Consider the following 15710-nt stretch of genomic DNA (forward strand, 5'->3'; position numbering starts at 1 on the left):
TACAAATATTTTTAAAAGTTTTTGTCACCCCCCCCCCCCTTCAAAATCGGCCCGAAAAATCAGGGGGCAAAAAAAATATTTTTACAATAAACTTCAAAATTTCAATGAAAATTCAAGTGCAACCAGCTGAAATCAAATTAAAATACATTCTTCTGCGTTTAAAATCATTTTTAGCATGTTTGGGTTTATTAAAAAATCTTAAGATTTTTTTGAAAATTTTCGATGCAAAATCTTTTTTTTCGATACAATTTTTGTTTTTGTCAGATCTTAGATTTTTTGAAAACTAATGATTGCAAAACAACTGAACTAGTGTAAAATGCATTTTAAAACACTTTTTTCATTTAAATGTGAAAACTATGGCTTGTTATTTAAATTTTTATATTTTTTTATTTTTTTGCCCCCCCCCCTTGACCTCGGCCAGGGCCGAGGGACAAAAACTTTTTTAAATATTTGCATCGGCCTTAGGTATTTGACAAAATTTGTTTTTTATTTTATTATGTAAAACATAATTATTGTCAAACTTTGTCAAACTTGATCAAACTCTGTTAAACCTTGTCAAACTTTTGTCAAACACTTTATCAAACTTTTACAAACTTTGTCTAATCTTGTTTGTTTTATTTTTTCCAAATTTATAACATTTTGTAAACTCTGTCAAACCTTGCCAAACTTTGTCTAACTTTTGTTTAACTTTTGTTAAACTTTTGTCGAACTTTTGTCAAACTTCTGTAAATTTTTTGTCAATATTTTGTAAAATTTTGTCAAATTTTGTCAAATTTTGTAAAATTTTGTAAAATTTAGTCAAATTTAGTAAAATTTAGTCAAATTTTGTCAAACTTATGTCAAACTGTTGTCAAACTTATGTCAAACTTTTGTCAAACTGTTGTCAAACTGTTGTCAAACTTTTGTCAAACTTTTGTCAAACATTGTCAAACTTTGTCAGTTTTTTTTCAAATTTTGACTTACTTTGTCTAACCTTGTCAAAATTTTGTCAAACTTTGTAAAACTTTTACAAACTTTGTCAAATTTTGTTTTTTTCAATTTTTTTAAAATTTTATCTTTCTTTGTCTTACTTTGACAAACTCTGTCAAACCTTGTCGAATTTTTGTCAAAATTAGTCAAACTTTTGTCAATTTTTTATCAAATTTTGTTTGTGTTTTTTTCAAATTTTGTCAAATTTTGTCTTATTTTATCAAGCTTGTCAAAATGTTGTCAAACTTTGTCAAACTTTTACAAACTTTGTCAAATTTTGTTTTTTTTTAATTTTATCAAATTTTTTCTTACTTTGTCTAACTCAAACTTTGTGAAACTTTTACAAACTTTGTCAAATTTTGTTTTTTCAATTTTTTTAAAATTTTATCTTACTTTGTCTTACTTTGACAAACTCTGTCAAACCTTGTCGAATTTTTGTCAAAATTAGTCAAACTTTTGTCATTTTTTTATCAAATTTTGCTTGTGTTTTTTTTTTCAAATTTTGTCAAATTTTGTCTTATTTTATCAAGCTTGTCAAAATGTTGTCAAACTCTGTCAAACTTTCGTCAAACTTTTGTCAAACTTCTGTCAAACTTTTGTAAAATTTTTGTCAAACTTTCGTCGAATTTTGTTTGTTTTTTCAATTTTGTCATTTTTTTTCTAACTTTTACAAACTTTGTCAAAAATTATTTTTTTCAAATTTTGTCATTTTTTTCTTACTTAGTCTAACTTTGACAAACTCTGTCGAACTTTTGGCAAACTTCTGCCAAACTTTGTAATTTTTTTTTTGTCAAATTTTGTTTGTTTTTTTTTCAAATTTTGTCAAATTTTGTCTTAATTTGTCTAACCTTGTCAAAATTTCGTCAATTTTTATCAAACTTTTACAAAATTTCGTCAATTTTTGTCAAACTTTTACAAAAGTTGTCAATTTTTTTTTGACAAATTTTGTTTTTTTCAAATTGTGTCAAATTTTGTTAAAATTTATTTTACTTTGTCTAACTTTGACAAACTCTGTCAAACTTCTTTCAAACTTTTGTCAAATTTTGTCAAACTTCTGTCGAATTTTTGTCAAACTTTTGTCAAATTTTGTTTAAGTTTTTTTCAAATTTTGGCAAATTTTGTTTTACTTTGTCTAACCTTGTCAAAATTTTACAAACTTTGTCAAATTTAGTTATTTTCCTTCAAATTTTTTCAAATTTTGTCAAATTTTGTAAAATTTTATCTTATTTTGTATAACTTAAACAAACTCTGTCAAACTTTCGTCAAACTTTTGTTAAACTTCTGTGAAACTTTTGTCAAATTTTGTTTGTTTTTTTTTTTAATTTCGTCAAATTTTGTTTTACTTTATCTAACCTTGTCAAAAGTTTACAAACTTTGTCAAATTAAGTTTTTTTTTCAAATTTTGTAAAAATTTGTAAAATTTTGTCAAATTTTGTCTTATATTGTCTAACTTAACCAAACTCTGTCAAACTTTCGTCAAACTTTTGTCAAACTTTTTTGTCAAACATTTGTTAAACTTTTGTCAATTTTTTTTTTAAATTTTGTTTGTTTTTTATTTAAATTTTGTCAAATTTTGAAAAAAAAGTTAATTTTGTCTTAATTAAACAAACTTTGACAAACGCTGTCAAACCATGTCAAAATTTTGTCAAACTTTGTCAAGCTCTGTCAAACTCAATTAGTCACAATTTCTGTCACAATTTCAGTCACAATTTTAGTCACAATTTCAGTCACATTTTCAGCCACAATTTCTGTCATAATTTCAGTCACAATTTCAGTTACAATTTCAGTCACAATTTCAGTCACAATTTCAGTCACAATTTTAGTCACAATTTCAGTCACAATTTCAGTCACAATTTCAGTTACAATTTCAGTCACAATTTCAGTCACAATTTCAGTCACAATTTCAGTAACAATTTCTGTCAAACTTCAGTCACAATTTCAGTCACAAATTCTGTCAAACTTTCAGTCACAAATTCTGTCAAACTTTCAGTCTCAATTTCAGTCACAATTTCAGTCACAATTTCTGTCCCAATTTAAATCATAATTTCTTTCAAACTTTCAGTCACAATTTCAGTCATAATTTCAGTCACAATTTCAGTCACAATTTCAGTTACAATTTCAGTCACAATTTCAGTCACAATTTCAGTCACAATTTCAGTAACAATTTCTGTCAAACTTCAGTCACAATTTCAGTCACAAATTCTGTCAAACTTTCAGTCACAATTTCAGTCATAATTTCAGTCACAATTTCAGTCACAATTTCAGTTCAGTTTCAGTTCAGTTTCAGTCGCAGTTTCAGCCGCAATTCCAGCCCACCTCACTCACCTTTGGTAATGAAGCTGTACTCGCCGCTGGCGATCAAACTGGCCGCGGCCTTCTCGTAGTTCCAGAACCGCTGCAGGTCGTCCGGCTCGATGACGCTGGCCGGCGGCTGCTGGGTCAGCTGGGACGTGGCCAGTATCTCGTTGTACTGGGCCTCGTGCATCAGCAGCAGTGGCGGCGGCAGCTCGTCCTCCGGCGATCGTTCACTGCCGTAGCCCTGATCGTATCCGGTGTCCATCGACGGGCACATCCGGTGCAGCGGAAGCTTCAGCTGAATATCCGGACGTTCTGGAACGAGATCGAAATGCAAACGGGGAATCGATTAACTCAACCACACTCTAATTAGAAAAAGTTTGCAACCGATATTCATTAGCTCAGTTCGGCTTCTTGCACTAATCTCCGGAGAAGGATTCCGAAGAAGTTGATCCTTAATTTGATTTTTGTAGCTTCTTTGGGGGCTTTCGGAGACGGGGAAGAAAGTTTCTCCTTTCGTCGTGTAGTCACACCAGAAAGTCAAGTTTGCCGGTGTTGGCAGACACGAACATGTTGGCAAGTTTCAAGGTGGCTTCGCCTTCGATAAGGATAAGGTTATTTGAGTATGGTGGTATAGTGGAGAAGCTTTGGAGAAGCATTCACCGTATGGGCCAGGCACACCCGAGGAAGTCACGTTCTGGACGGGGCGGCCCGAGTGGTGAAAGATAAACTTTTGAATTCGTGAAATTAAGGGGTAGAAACAAATAAATTTGCGTTTAAGTTTGTGATAATATAGAATTTATCTGTACATGAACTTGTTATGTTCTGCCCAAAATTGAAAATTTGACTATTATGCCCAATCAAGTTTCCGAAAAAACGCGTTTTAGTGTTCGCCGCAAAAGCTTCGTCAAAGCAATTTCCCATTAGAATTGGATATAAGTCGAGAAAAAAAAAATTATTTTGTCCAAGCCATAAATTTAAATTATGGGTGTCTTGTAACATGGAGCATGAGCAATGTAAATTCGCCTGGAAGTATGTTCAATTCAAATATATTGAAGCGTATTGTTAGTAGTTACACCTAACGATGAATTGATTTTTTTCAGAGAATGCACAACAGAAGAAACAATCTTAAAAATTAAAAATAACCAATTTTTAATAAAAAATGTACATGAAAATTTATAAACTTGAAATATATTCGTTTGATTAAAATATCAGAAAAATACACATTTCTTCATAAAAATTCCCAGTGTTTTTTTCTTTCAAAAGTATCTTCAAAATCACAGAATTTAAGTCATAACTTGTGAAAGTTATTATTTAATTACTATAACTACAGCTTAAAAATTGGCATTCATAGATCAATAGGCAAATGGCAATAGAACAGAGTGATAGGCGGGAAGGGTCGATGAACAGAACCAGCTTTCAATGGACTGAAAGGTTTCGAAAGTTTTGGAAAACACTAGAATTTTTTTTCAACAGTCATTTTCGGATGTAAACTAAATATGCAATCGTAAAGCGCTTTTGTGAAATTTCGATTGAGTGCATGCAGTTTTAAGTTCTTTTTTCGAAAAATAAATCTTTTTTCAACATTTGAAAACTGTGTCCGTCTTTGTCTATCTTTGAAAAAAAAAAAAATCCGCTTAAAGCTGAGAAAAGTGTCTACAATTTTTATTTTCAAATCGATTTTGGGTGCTGAGATAAAACGCCACGTTGAAATGAAAAATAGGAAAGATACAAATTTCTAAGTGGTGCACCCAATTAACCGTTATTGAACAATCGACGATATCATGGAAACTGTTGATCCGATGTTAAATGTCCAATGTTCAAAAATTTAACCCTTTTGAAAGTTTGACATTTCTTCAAAAATAGCAGTTTATGCAAAGTAGTTGCAAAAAGAAAATTTATTCAGCACGAGTCGTACATTTATCCAATAAGGTTTAACGAGTTGGATAAATACGACGAGTGCTGACAAAATCAAGTTTTGCAAAAAGTTGACAACATTGTTTTAATTCTGATAAACGCCTTTTGAATGGGATATGGTGCATGAGCATGAGAGACCACCCATGGTTGTCCTTCTCCGTTGCTGAACAGGACCGTAATATCCTATCAATACAACCGGTCATACGCTGGAACGATCTAATGGTGTTTCCCTTATCAACAGCATGTATGAATGCGCTGAAAAGATAAAACATCAAGATCATTAAAACTAGATCTGGAGCAAATAGGTAACAGTCGTTGGCCACCAACGGCGCCCACCATGTCAGTTTGTAGATCTCGGGGGATTGGGGCGGGAATGTTAGTTAGCACAGGTTGCTACAAAGGGTGGGTTCTATACGATATCCACACCCCCACGTGTGCCGGAAAACTACTTCTACTTGGGATTTTGTTAGTGGGTAAGGGTAATGGCCAGGATTCAACATAGAGGATGATGATGCGACCCAATAATCAATAAATTTTGTTTAATGGTGTGATGTATTATGCATTCTCAAGGCAAACATTCGGAGGATGCGGATGAGACTATTCCCGGTTATTTGATGTTAAGTTTAGCATAAATGATTGAATCTTAGACAGACGGCTGTGGAAAGATAAAACCAAATAAAATGCGAAAACGCGAAACCGCCCGGACCGAAATACACACCCAATCGGGGGGACAACAAAGACGAAAAAGGCATCGAAAATCCTGCGAGATGACCGCGACGCGCACCGTTCAAATTCTCCAAGGCAACTCGATCAAGAACATCTATCTGGAATATCGAAGAAGTCATCGGTGAGTATTGAGAATGTGTTCAGTGTCTAGCCAATTTTCACATCGTTCAGAACAAAAAGAAAATATTGAAAAATGATACTACACCCATTTAAGCACTGGTATTATTTTTCATTCTGTAATTTTTGGTAGAGAAAAGAAGGCCGTTGCTTAACGACGGAATCGCAAAAAAATATATTTTCGGCATTTCAAACTCATGATTAACATTACAAAAAATTATATGATGAGTTTTAAGAGAAATCCAGAAAAAAATCTTTTCCATGTACATTTTTTCTGAAAAATACGAAGTCCATCAGTTTGCTAGGAACTTTTGTAAGTGCATATCCGGAGAAACTAACGATGCAAAATGGCTTATTTGGAAACAAAGAATTGCATAGCATAGCATTGGTCTACCCGTAGTTGCTACTCTGTTATTGACCAGGACCTCCAAGAATTGCTCCGTGGACCACAGATGAAGAGTAGGAACCAATCATCATCACTTCGCAACTTTCAAATGTCCCTATCATGCTAGTCAATCACAGCGCCGGCCACGACCAGTGGTAAGACACGGGGGAAGTGGATAGGAATTTTAGTCCGATACTTGAGTGATGAAGACCGTTAAATCGGCTGCGTCTTCGACAAAGTATCACGTGAGGTTTGAGGGTGTTAGTAAGATGGGTGTGAAGCCAGGATTCACCGTGGTAAGTGATGCGGCCGGTCAAATCTATTTATAGTCCTTAATTCTTCGTATGTTCTTGGATTCATTTTTTGGAAGCTTTCCAATTCGGTTCACCAAGCTTTTTGTGATGAATTCTGGTCGTGTTGAAAGTTCAACATTCGCCTAACAATTATGCAACCAGTAAGTGTCCTTGAATTCAACTTGCATTCAATTTTGCATTTTTCCTGTTCTTAGGTTCACACAGATTCCAATCAAGTTTCTTGGATTCTTATAGCATTCTTAATCCTTCTGGACAACTAAGCCTCGATGGTCTGGTGGTTAGCATTTTTGTCTGCTGATCCAAAGGACGGGGGATCGAACCCCGCCGCGAGCTAATGAATTTTTCGTTCATATTCAAGTGTTCAGAATTCCTTCTTTCCATAATTTCTCGAAAGGAGCAGATGGGAATCGAACCCAGAACCTTCCGCTTACAAAGCGAACAGCGTAACCATTCAGCCACGCCTACCCCTTGCTTATTTGGAAACAAAGAATTGATAGACAAAGTTTTATCCAAATTAAAAAAAAATACAATATAGAAAATCTTTGTTTAAATGAAAAAAACTTGTACAATTGTAGACTTTTCTAGAATTAATTTCAGAAAAAAAGTAATATTTTTGGGAACTATGGGTGCTAAGATATCTTGAATTTTATTTTTTCAAATAAACTTAATTAACATATCTCTTTAAGCCAGGTCTGCCCAACAATTTTAACTAAATTTTGAAAGTATAACAAAACACCTTATACATTAATAAGTTATGATACTGGTAAAAAAGTTGGATAAAAAAGTTGCAGAACACATCTTGAAAAAATATCTAATTTTCTCGTCATTTTTAATCCTAAAAATTAAAATTTGCAAAAAGAGATCGATCGTAGCAAGCGGTGCTGACGGTTGGAAAAGTTTTTCACTCCGCGTCATTTTTGCCAATTTTTTTTTTGTTCATATACATTCTTTTATAAGGATTTTTTGTGCTGAAAGGGAATTTTGTTTCTAATTGTCGCTGTCGAAGTGAATTTCGTTGAAAATTCAATAAATCGTTCGGAACTGCCAAGGATCAGGAACACGAAAAGCAAGTGGAAGGGCTTAACCAAGCTGGAGGAGGCCGTTACCTGAGCGGAACTGATCGCCATCAAATCAATAGGAGGATATGGCGGATGCCTTTTTAAGAGACTGTGGTAGAGTCTATTCAATCATCCTGGATGTGCAATTTGAACCAGCGAAACATCCAGAAATATTTGTTGGGAGTTGACATATTCGGTGCTAAAGGAACGCTTCCACTTCATCCGACCGGCCTGTGTCCTGTCAAGATCCTGGGGTCAGACTATCGGGACACCACCTGGCTGTGTTTTTGAAGATTTGCTGTTTCTTGGTGAGAGCTTTCCATCATTATTTGATTATATTCCCCTATATTATAATATTATAAATTAAATAAACCCTCCTCCCCTTTTCCCACTTTTCCATTCCCCAATCCCGATTTTCCAACCCCAATTTTCCCATTTCCCCTTCCCCCATAAAAATATAATAATTTGCCAATTTACACTTACACACCACACCTAACTGATTCGGAGCGTTTGGTACGGTATGTCCACGCATCCTTCCTCCCCTGATTATTCTGTGAAATGTGATCCGTTCACAGAATCTGTCTCTGCGGTTAATGCAACGCAGTAGGCCTGGCCGCTTTAATTTTTGCTATACATTTTCGGAGGTAACTCGGATGGACTGCAATTATTAATATTGACAAGAAAGGACTTGGGGCGTAATCTAACCGCAAGTTCTTCCAGGATGGTTTCTTCGCACTGGCTGCGCTTATGTTCGATTAGATTAGATTAGATTAGATTAAAAATTAAAATTTGGAAAAAAAAATATTTTGTAAAATTTTCTTAAAAGTTCAAATCGATTGTACAATTTTATTACAGGATTTTTTTTTATTTATAAAAATATTGCTGCTTTTCGATTTTTGAGGAAGTATTGATGGAACGGGGGAGACAAATTTTCGCCTCTTTTCAATAATAGAAATTAATGCAACAAGCCGCAAAAAAGAAGATTTTTTTTCAGCACAAGTCGATAAATACGTCGAGTGCTAAAAAAATCATTTTTGCAATTCCACTGTGAAACTGTCAACTTTTCCTGCCCTTCTGGAGAAACGAAACGGCCTACTTTTCCCTACCAAAAATAACAGAATGGAAAATTAATACCTTTCAACAACAGTGCTGAAAAGTTCTACTTTTCAGCACTGAAATGGGTGCTGAAAAGTTGAACTTTTCAGCACTAGTATCGAAAAGTAACATTTTTCAATATTGTTTTGTTTTGAACGATGACTTTACTAAACACATGAATGTTTGACATTCAATTTTTTTCAATTCAATTCAGTTTTTATTCATTCAGTTATCAATAAACAATTTGTTTCTCTTATATACCTAAATAGAGTTTTGGAGTTCCTTTCAGCTATGAATTCAAAATTTATACTTAGTGATACTATTAGAACGAGCAAAAGGGATTAATCAAGAGCAGGAAAAATTTCAACAAAAAAACCTACTAGAATTGTTATAGAAAGGGGGATAGAAAAAGGAAAACTTAAAAACTAGATCACAGGTGATTGATGTCTTTTGACGTCGAATGCAGCTCACGGGTGGTAGATGTATTTCATCATTAGCTCGCTAAGAGCCAGAAATTGTTCCGCCTTGTTCCGGCAGGTTCGAAAGCGGGTCATCATCTCACCAGCCAGGGAGAAGAACTCTGGCAAGGTGAATAGATTTTCGCCGGTGACGGCATCTTGTTCTGCAGCAGTGCCACTCCCAGCAGCAGTCACACTTGCGTATGAGCGGCCCCACCCTGGTGGAACCGTTGGTTTAGGTACAGGCGTAGCTCTCGTAGACTGCAGAGGTTGCTTCGATGCAGCAGATTTCTGCTTCTTTTTCTCTTGCTCCTCGATGTAGTTTTTCCTTGCGGCACACCCACGATAGTTTGCCGTGTGGTTACCTTGGCAGTTGGCGCACTTCACAAGGGACTTATGTTTTTGAGCGTTGTCGTTATCGCCCAAGCTCGTCTTGCGGGGCAAAGTACACCTCTCGGTAAAGTGTTCTTCACCGCACTTCACACACTTTGGTGGCAGGTTACAGTGGCGAGAACCGTGGCCAAAGCGCTGGCAACGATGACATTGTGCTGTATCTGCCGGATTCTTGGAGTAGAATCTCCAGGTAACCCAGAATCCATCCAGAGTCTTGTTCCGTCGGAGGTCCTGAATTTTTACAGCACCACGATCAAAGTACAACAGGTACAACACATGGGTACCTGTAACCGTAGTCGTACGCGAGAGCACTTTGATGTCTCGCGGATGCACACCAACGTCAGCAAGGTGTTGGGTCAGATCTTCAATTGGTCGATCTTGATAGCCTTGCAAAACGATTTTTACAGGAACATTTTGAGCAAGGTCAAACGTATAAAATTTCACATTGTGCAATTTCAGGACCATTTGCACTTTATCGAAATTCTTCTTGCTCAAAGTAATGATCTGCACTGCAGTCTTACCAATCTTCAAGCTGTATTCTTGCCCTTCCAATAGCTCGTCCACGCTGTCGGCTATTGTGTCGATGACGAATATCGGCGGAGGTCTTTTTTCCTTCGCCGCCGTAGTAGTAGCGCCGCTCCGTTTCTTCGACTTGCTTGTTGAGCCGTCGTCGTCGTCGTCGTCACCGTCATCAACGCTGCTGATGCTGATGTCGTCATTGTCATCTCCCTCTTGTTCTTCGTCACTGAGCGGAGTGTACGTGTTTCTCGTAGGGATGTTTACAGTTGTGGATTGCTGCTGCTGCTGCGTTCCAGAATTACTGCCGGAGGGAACCTGGTTCTTCTGGCCACCTTTGCTCAACATGCCTCTTGTACGAACGGGGCTACGTACCGGTACAATTGGGCGGATGTTGGTGTTGGCATGGAGCAGATTAGAGTTGATTCCATCTTGGCCCGCTGGTGAGGTTAGGATGGCGGCGTTGTTCGTCTTGGCACCTTTTTTCACACGGCCAGTTGAAGTGCTTCGGGACTGCCTCGAGGCCACACTCGAGTTCCCGCGTCCCCGGCCGGGTTTAGGCATCCCGGGGGAGATGTTCGCGGACAATCACTTCGAATTTACGACGTAATTTTCGGAAAAACTGTGGAGCACCGAAAACTTTGTTGTTACCGGCTGTAGGGTTGGTCGAACGATGAATGTTTGACATAAAATTCCATTAAATAAGCGTTTTTCGGAATTGCAAAAAATGTTGTAAGCAACTCGTTGCAAAACTTGATTTTTTCAGCACTCGTCGTATTTATCCAACTCGGTAAACCTCGTTGGATAAATGTACAACTCGTGCTGAAAAAATCTTCTTTTTGCAACTTGTTGCATAAACTACTATTTTGCAATCACGAAAAATGCTTTTTGAATGGAATATTATGTCAAACATCCATGTGTCAAGTAAACTAAGCGTTCAAATCAGTAGAACAGTAGAACTTTTTATCACTGGTATTAAAAGGTATTGATCTTCCATTGGTGACAAAAACTTCAAATAAAATTTGTACCAGCCTAATCAAAAATAACACTTTAAATGGGCTAGGATCACTTATTTTTAACATTTACAAACGTTTATTTTAAAACTTCTGGACAACTTACTTTGAAAAGAACTGAAAATTACACTTTTTTAAACAATGATCCCGAGATCTCGGTGATCAAAAAACGAGTGTTGATTAGGCAATACTCAGAGAATCTCATTTTCCATATCTAGCAACCAAAGGCCAATTTACAAAGTTTTTAAAAAATGTTGGAAATTTTCTCAAAATATCAAAATTTTGCAAACATGGGCATTATGTTTCAAATTTGAAAAACTGCGACTTTTTTCGAAACAGTTACCTAAAAATTGTTAAAATTGGAAAACGGTGGTCGTTATCTAAATTTCACTAAAATACTTCTAAGTTACAAATTTGATTTTTCATTAAAAAAATTTAGATAAACTTTTTTTTACATTTGCTTTAGATTTTTCAAAATCACTGTTAAAAAAAATCATAACTTGGCCAAAGATTTTTTGCCCTTTCTAGAACTTTCTTAAAAGATGGAGTTTTGTTTGTTTTAAAATAACTGTTTTTCAAAACAAACAAAAATAAATAAATAAAATCTGTGTTTTTTTTTGTGCGAATTATGGCGTCCAATTTTCACGGGTTTTGAATCTTGAAACGGGAAAACTGTTTTAAGAATTCTCCTTCATCTAAATAGGTGCTTTGGATTTTGAATGAATGAACGAATGAACAATAAATAAGTCTTTTGAAATTATTCTTCTTTTATTTTTATTATTTTTCAATGAAATGACAGAAATGCTTTTTTTCAATGCCTCAATAATAAGAAATGCCAACAAATAAAATAATATCTAGTCAATGTTAAACTTCAGATATCAGATAACGATATTTTTATTCAAATTAAAAATATAAAAAAATACATAGAGTTGCGGGTCTGTAAACATTTTTTTTTATTTTTAAATTATGGAAACATCGGGACAAAATTTTAAAAAAATCTTGGATTTGGGAATTCCCGGTCTTGGAAAAAATCCCGGAAATTTTGACCCGAATTTCCCGGGTTGAACGCGCTAGTGGAAATCATAAAGTTATTTGAAAAATTTACGAAAAGTAGTTTTCTATGTATTATTTTTTTTTTTTCGGTAAAGTCCTCATTCATATCTACAACTTGGCCGAGAGCACCAAATTGTTCGAAAAAAGAAATCGGGTTTTTGTAAAGGTCCAATACACTTAATTTGCAGTTTTTTGCTTGTTGGGTGTTTTTGAAATCACCTTGGGTCAGGAAAAAAAATACAGAATTAACAGTGAATATTCATTTTAAGTTTTGTTTTGGTCTTTTTGCAATTTAGTTTATTCCTAAATTAAATGTGCTAGAAGTTTTTTTTGTCAAAATTAAGCTTAATTATGTTTGTTCAAAGCCAGCAAAAATAAAAAATAAAACAAAATATGTTATGTTACCAACTCGAACTCGAGTCCTTCGCAAAGTCAAAATTGCATCCCCTGAAAAACACACAAACATGCGCTCTAAACTCGGTGGCAAACAACAACATCTCTCTGCAGCACAGGGCACATGCATTAATTTCCAACTTTGTGATACAATATTTAACCAAATGTGGGGTGTGGTGTGCATGTGCATGAGAAGAGCCCATAGATGCAGGTTTCGAGCCACCAAAAAACCGGTGGTGCTGGTGCATCGCCTTCGATAAGGGCTTTTGCTGAGCGAAGATGCAACTTTTCACTTGAGAGTTTCCCGCAACCCACAAAAAGGGACAAAAACCATTCAAGGGAAGTGAAACTAGAACGAATTAGAAGAACCCTGGTTAGATCCGTTGCATCATCATCATCTTGGAGAGAGAGAGGGGTTGGCTCAAACTCACCCCAACAAAAGTGACAACTCCCACAAAGCAGCAAATAATGCCGAAAACTTGCTCGGAATGCCCCCCCCCCTTGCCCAAATAACACCAGAAAAAAGTTCTTGCTTCTTCGAGCTTCCAGCTGAGCTCTAAATAAATTAAGCAAGTGCACACACACCCACACACACGCCACCACTTGTTCTTTGGCCGCTGTCGTCGTGACAGTTGGTGTGAAGTGGGCTTTATGACCGGCGGAAAGGGACCAACCAACCTCTGTTGGCTTTCCGTGGGGGCTTAGAACCACCACCTTGTGAGACAATGCTGGAACGTTTTGTAGCGAGCAATGTTCGAGGGGGAAAAGTTTGGGCGTTTCATGAAAATATTATATCTTTGGTGACTTTGGGGCGGGTGGAACAAAGTGGGGATTATTTGTTTGCGGAACAAAGTTTTGTGCTGCAAGAAACTGCAGGCTGGATGAGAAGAAAGTTTGTGTTGTGTTATTTTTTTTTATGGAGTCAAGGTTTTGCCACGCTTTAATCCTGCTGTACTATTTTAACCCTCTACAACCCAACCCCGCCTCTAGACGGGCTTCGATTTAAAAAATCGCCAAAAATCCATTTTTCAACCAATTTTTGATCTTCTGAAATTTTAGGGTTGGAAGTTTGACTTGTTTTATGTGACTTTGCCAATGTTTTTAAAAATGTAATTTTTTTGGGGTCAACTTTGGCTGTGTTTTTTACTAACATTTCCTATATTTTAAGTTAAAAGAAGTATGCAGTAATTTTTCTATTGCACCAGACTATACCTCTACGCATTTATTTACAATTTCAATGATAATGGTTCCATTTTATAGCAGAAAATGGGAGAAACATGCAAAAAATTGAAAAACTGACTGTAAAAACATGAAAAAATTAGATAGGCAAAATGTAATGAAAGGATTTGGTAGAGTAGACCAAATACTACCAAAAACAAACATAAACTTAACAAGATAAATGCAAATTAAAATACTAAAAATGAAACAAGAAAAACATGAAACAAGAGAAGTAAAGTTTTTCGTAGAACAAAAGTTGCTCAAAATGACCTCCTAAACACGGGAAAAATAAAAACTTTCGAAAAAAAATTTGGGCAGTAGAGGGTTAATCAATTTTAAAAAAAAAAGTCAAATCAATTGATCTTAAAAACTTTGAAAAAATAAGAAAAAAAGCAGTTTTTTTTTTTGGAAAATCATTCATGTTATATTTTCATTTTTTTTACCTTTAAAATATCTGAAAAGGTTGATACTTAAATTGTTTTTAAATAATTATTTTGAATTTTTTTAAAGTCAAAAAGTGATAAGCATTTTGATTATAATGTCATAAAAAAAGATTATTAAAAGTTTCTTGAGTTAACACTATTTTCATAATTTTAATGTATAATTTTTCAGAAAATTTTCGGATAGGTTCAAAAAATATATTTTTAAAAGTTTGTATAAGAAAATACTAGCCATGGTAATAACTTATGAATGCCCAGCTATTTTGCAATCGTCAGTTTTCAAAATATCCAAGAATCGTCAAAAAATGTTTTTTCTCGAAATTTCACAAAATTTCAAAATATTTTTATTGAGTCCAAACATGTTAATATAATTTTCAATACAGGTAATTTGCATTTCAAATTGCTTTTAGTTGATTGGACCAAGATTGATAATCGCTGAAATTATCGTTGATAATATTATCGTCTGACGATAACGATAATGGTTATCTTTATTTCGATAATTATATCGGTGATAATCTTCTCGCCGATAATGGACGATGATTCATTTTTTAAATCTTTCTAAAATCGATTAATTCAACCATACCATGTTAAATGTTCATTCCTTCATTAAGATTTTTTTTTTGAAAATATAGTTAGGCCGTTGCAAATATTTTTTGAAGTTTATGTCCCTCGACTGTGACCAAAGTCCAAAGGGGCAAAAAAAGTAAAAAGCATAAAAATTTAAATTACGAGCCATGGTTTCAACATTTTGATGAAAAGGTATTTTAAAATGCATTATACACCTGTCTAGTTGTCTTGCCATCATTAGTTTACAAAATATCTAAGTATTGCCAAAAAAAATATTTTTTGGGGAAAATAAAAATTTTGTGTTGCTGTACATTGGAATTTCATAAAAATTTAAAACATTTTTGAACAAGCCCAAACTTGCTAAATATGATTATCAATGCAGAAAAATGCATTTGAGAATGTTTTCAGTTGATTAGACTTCTATTTTCATGGAAATTTTAAACTTTTTTGAAAAGATATTTCTTTTGTCCCCTGATTTTGTGGAGGAGTGGGTGGAGGAGCGACATAAATTTTGAAAAATATTTGCAACGGCCTTAGTTTCAAAGTATAAATATGTACTCGAATTGTTCACAAGACACTGTATTTTTCAAAAATACTCATTTTTTTATTAATTTGCAATATGGGTATCAAACGAACTGGAATTGTGTATGCTTTTTCAATTTATTAGTTTTGTAATAGTCTGAACACCACTGCATTCCCAACATACCCATTCACACTTATTTTCCATTTGTATTACCATGCCCGGACCTCGCACAACAAGACCAGGTTTTGTCTTTCAAAACA

At 34.8% G+C, this 15710-nt stretch overlaps 1 protein-coding gene across 1 annotated transcript in view; it reads right to left on the reverse strand.

The window, feature by feature from the left end:
• The window catches only part of LOC120421204 (uncharacterized), a 361516-nt gene that overhangs the window by 48487 nt on the left and 297319 nt on the right, over nt 1–15710 (reverse strand). Inside the window, exon 8 of the mRNA XM_052706357.1 lies at nt 3295–3579. Within this exon, the coding sequence (XP_052562317.1) occupies nt 3295–3579 (285 nt within the window). The remainder of the gene's footprint in view (nt 1–3294; nt 3580–15710) is intronic.

Source organism: Culex pipiens, chromosome 1 (assembly GCF_016801865.2).
Source record: "Culex pipiens pallens isolate TS chromosome 1, TS_CPP_V2, whole genome shotgun sequence".
Taxonomy (NCBI): Eukaryota; Metazoa; Arthropoda; class Insecta; order Diptera; family Culicidae; genus Culex; species Culex pipiens.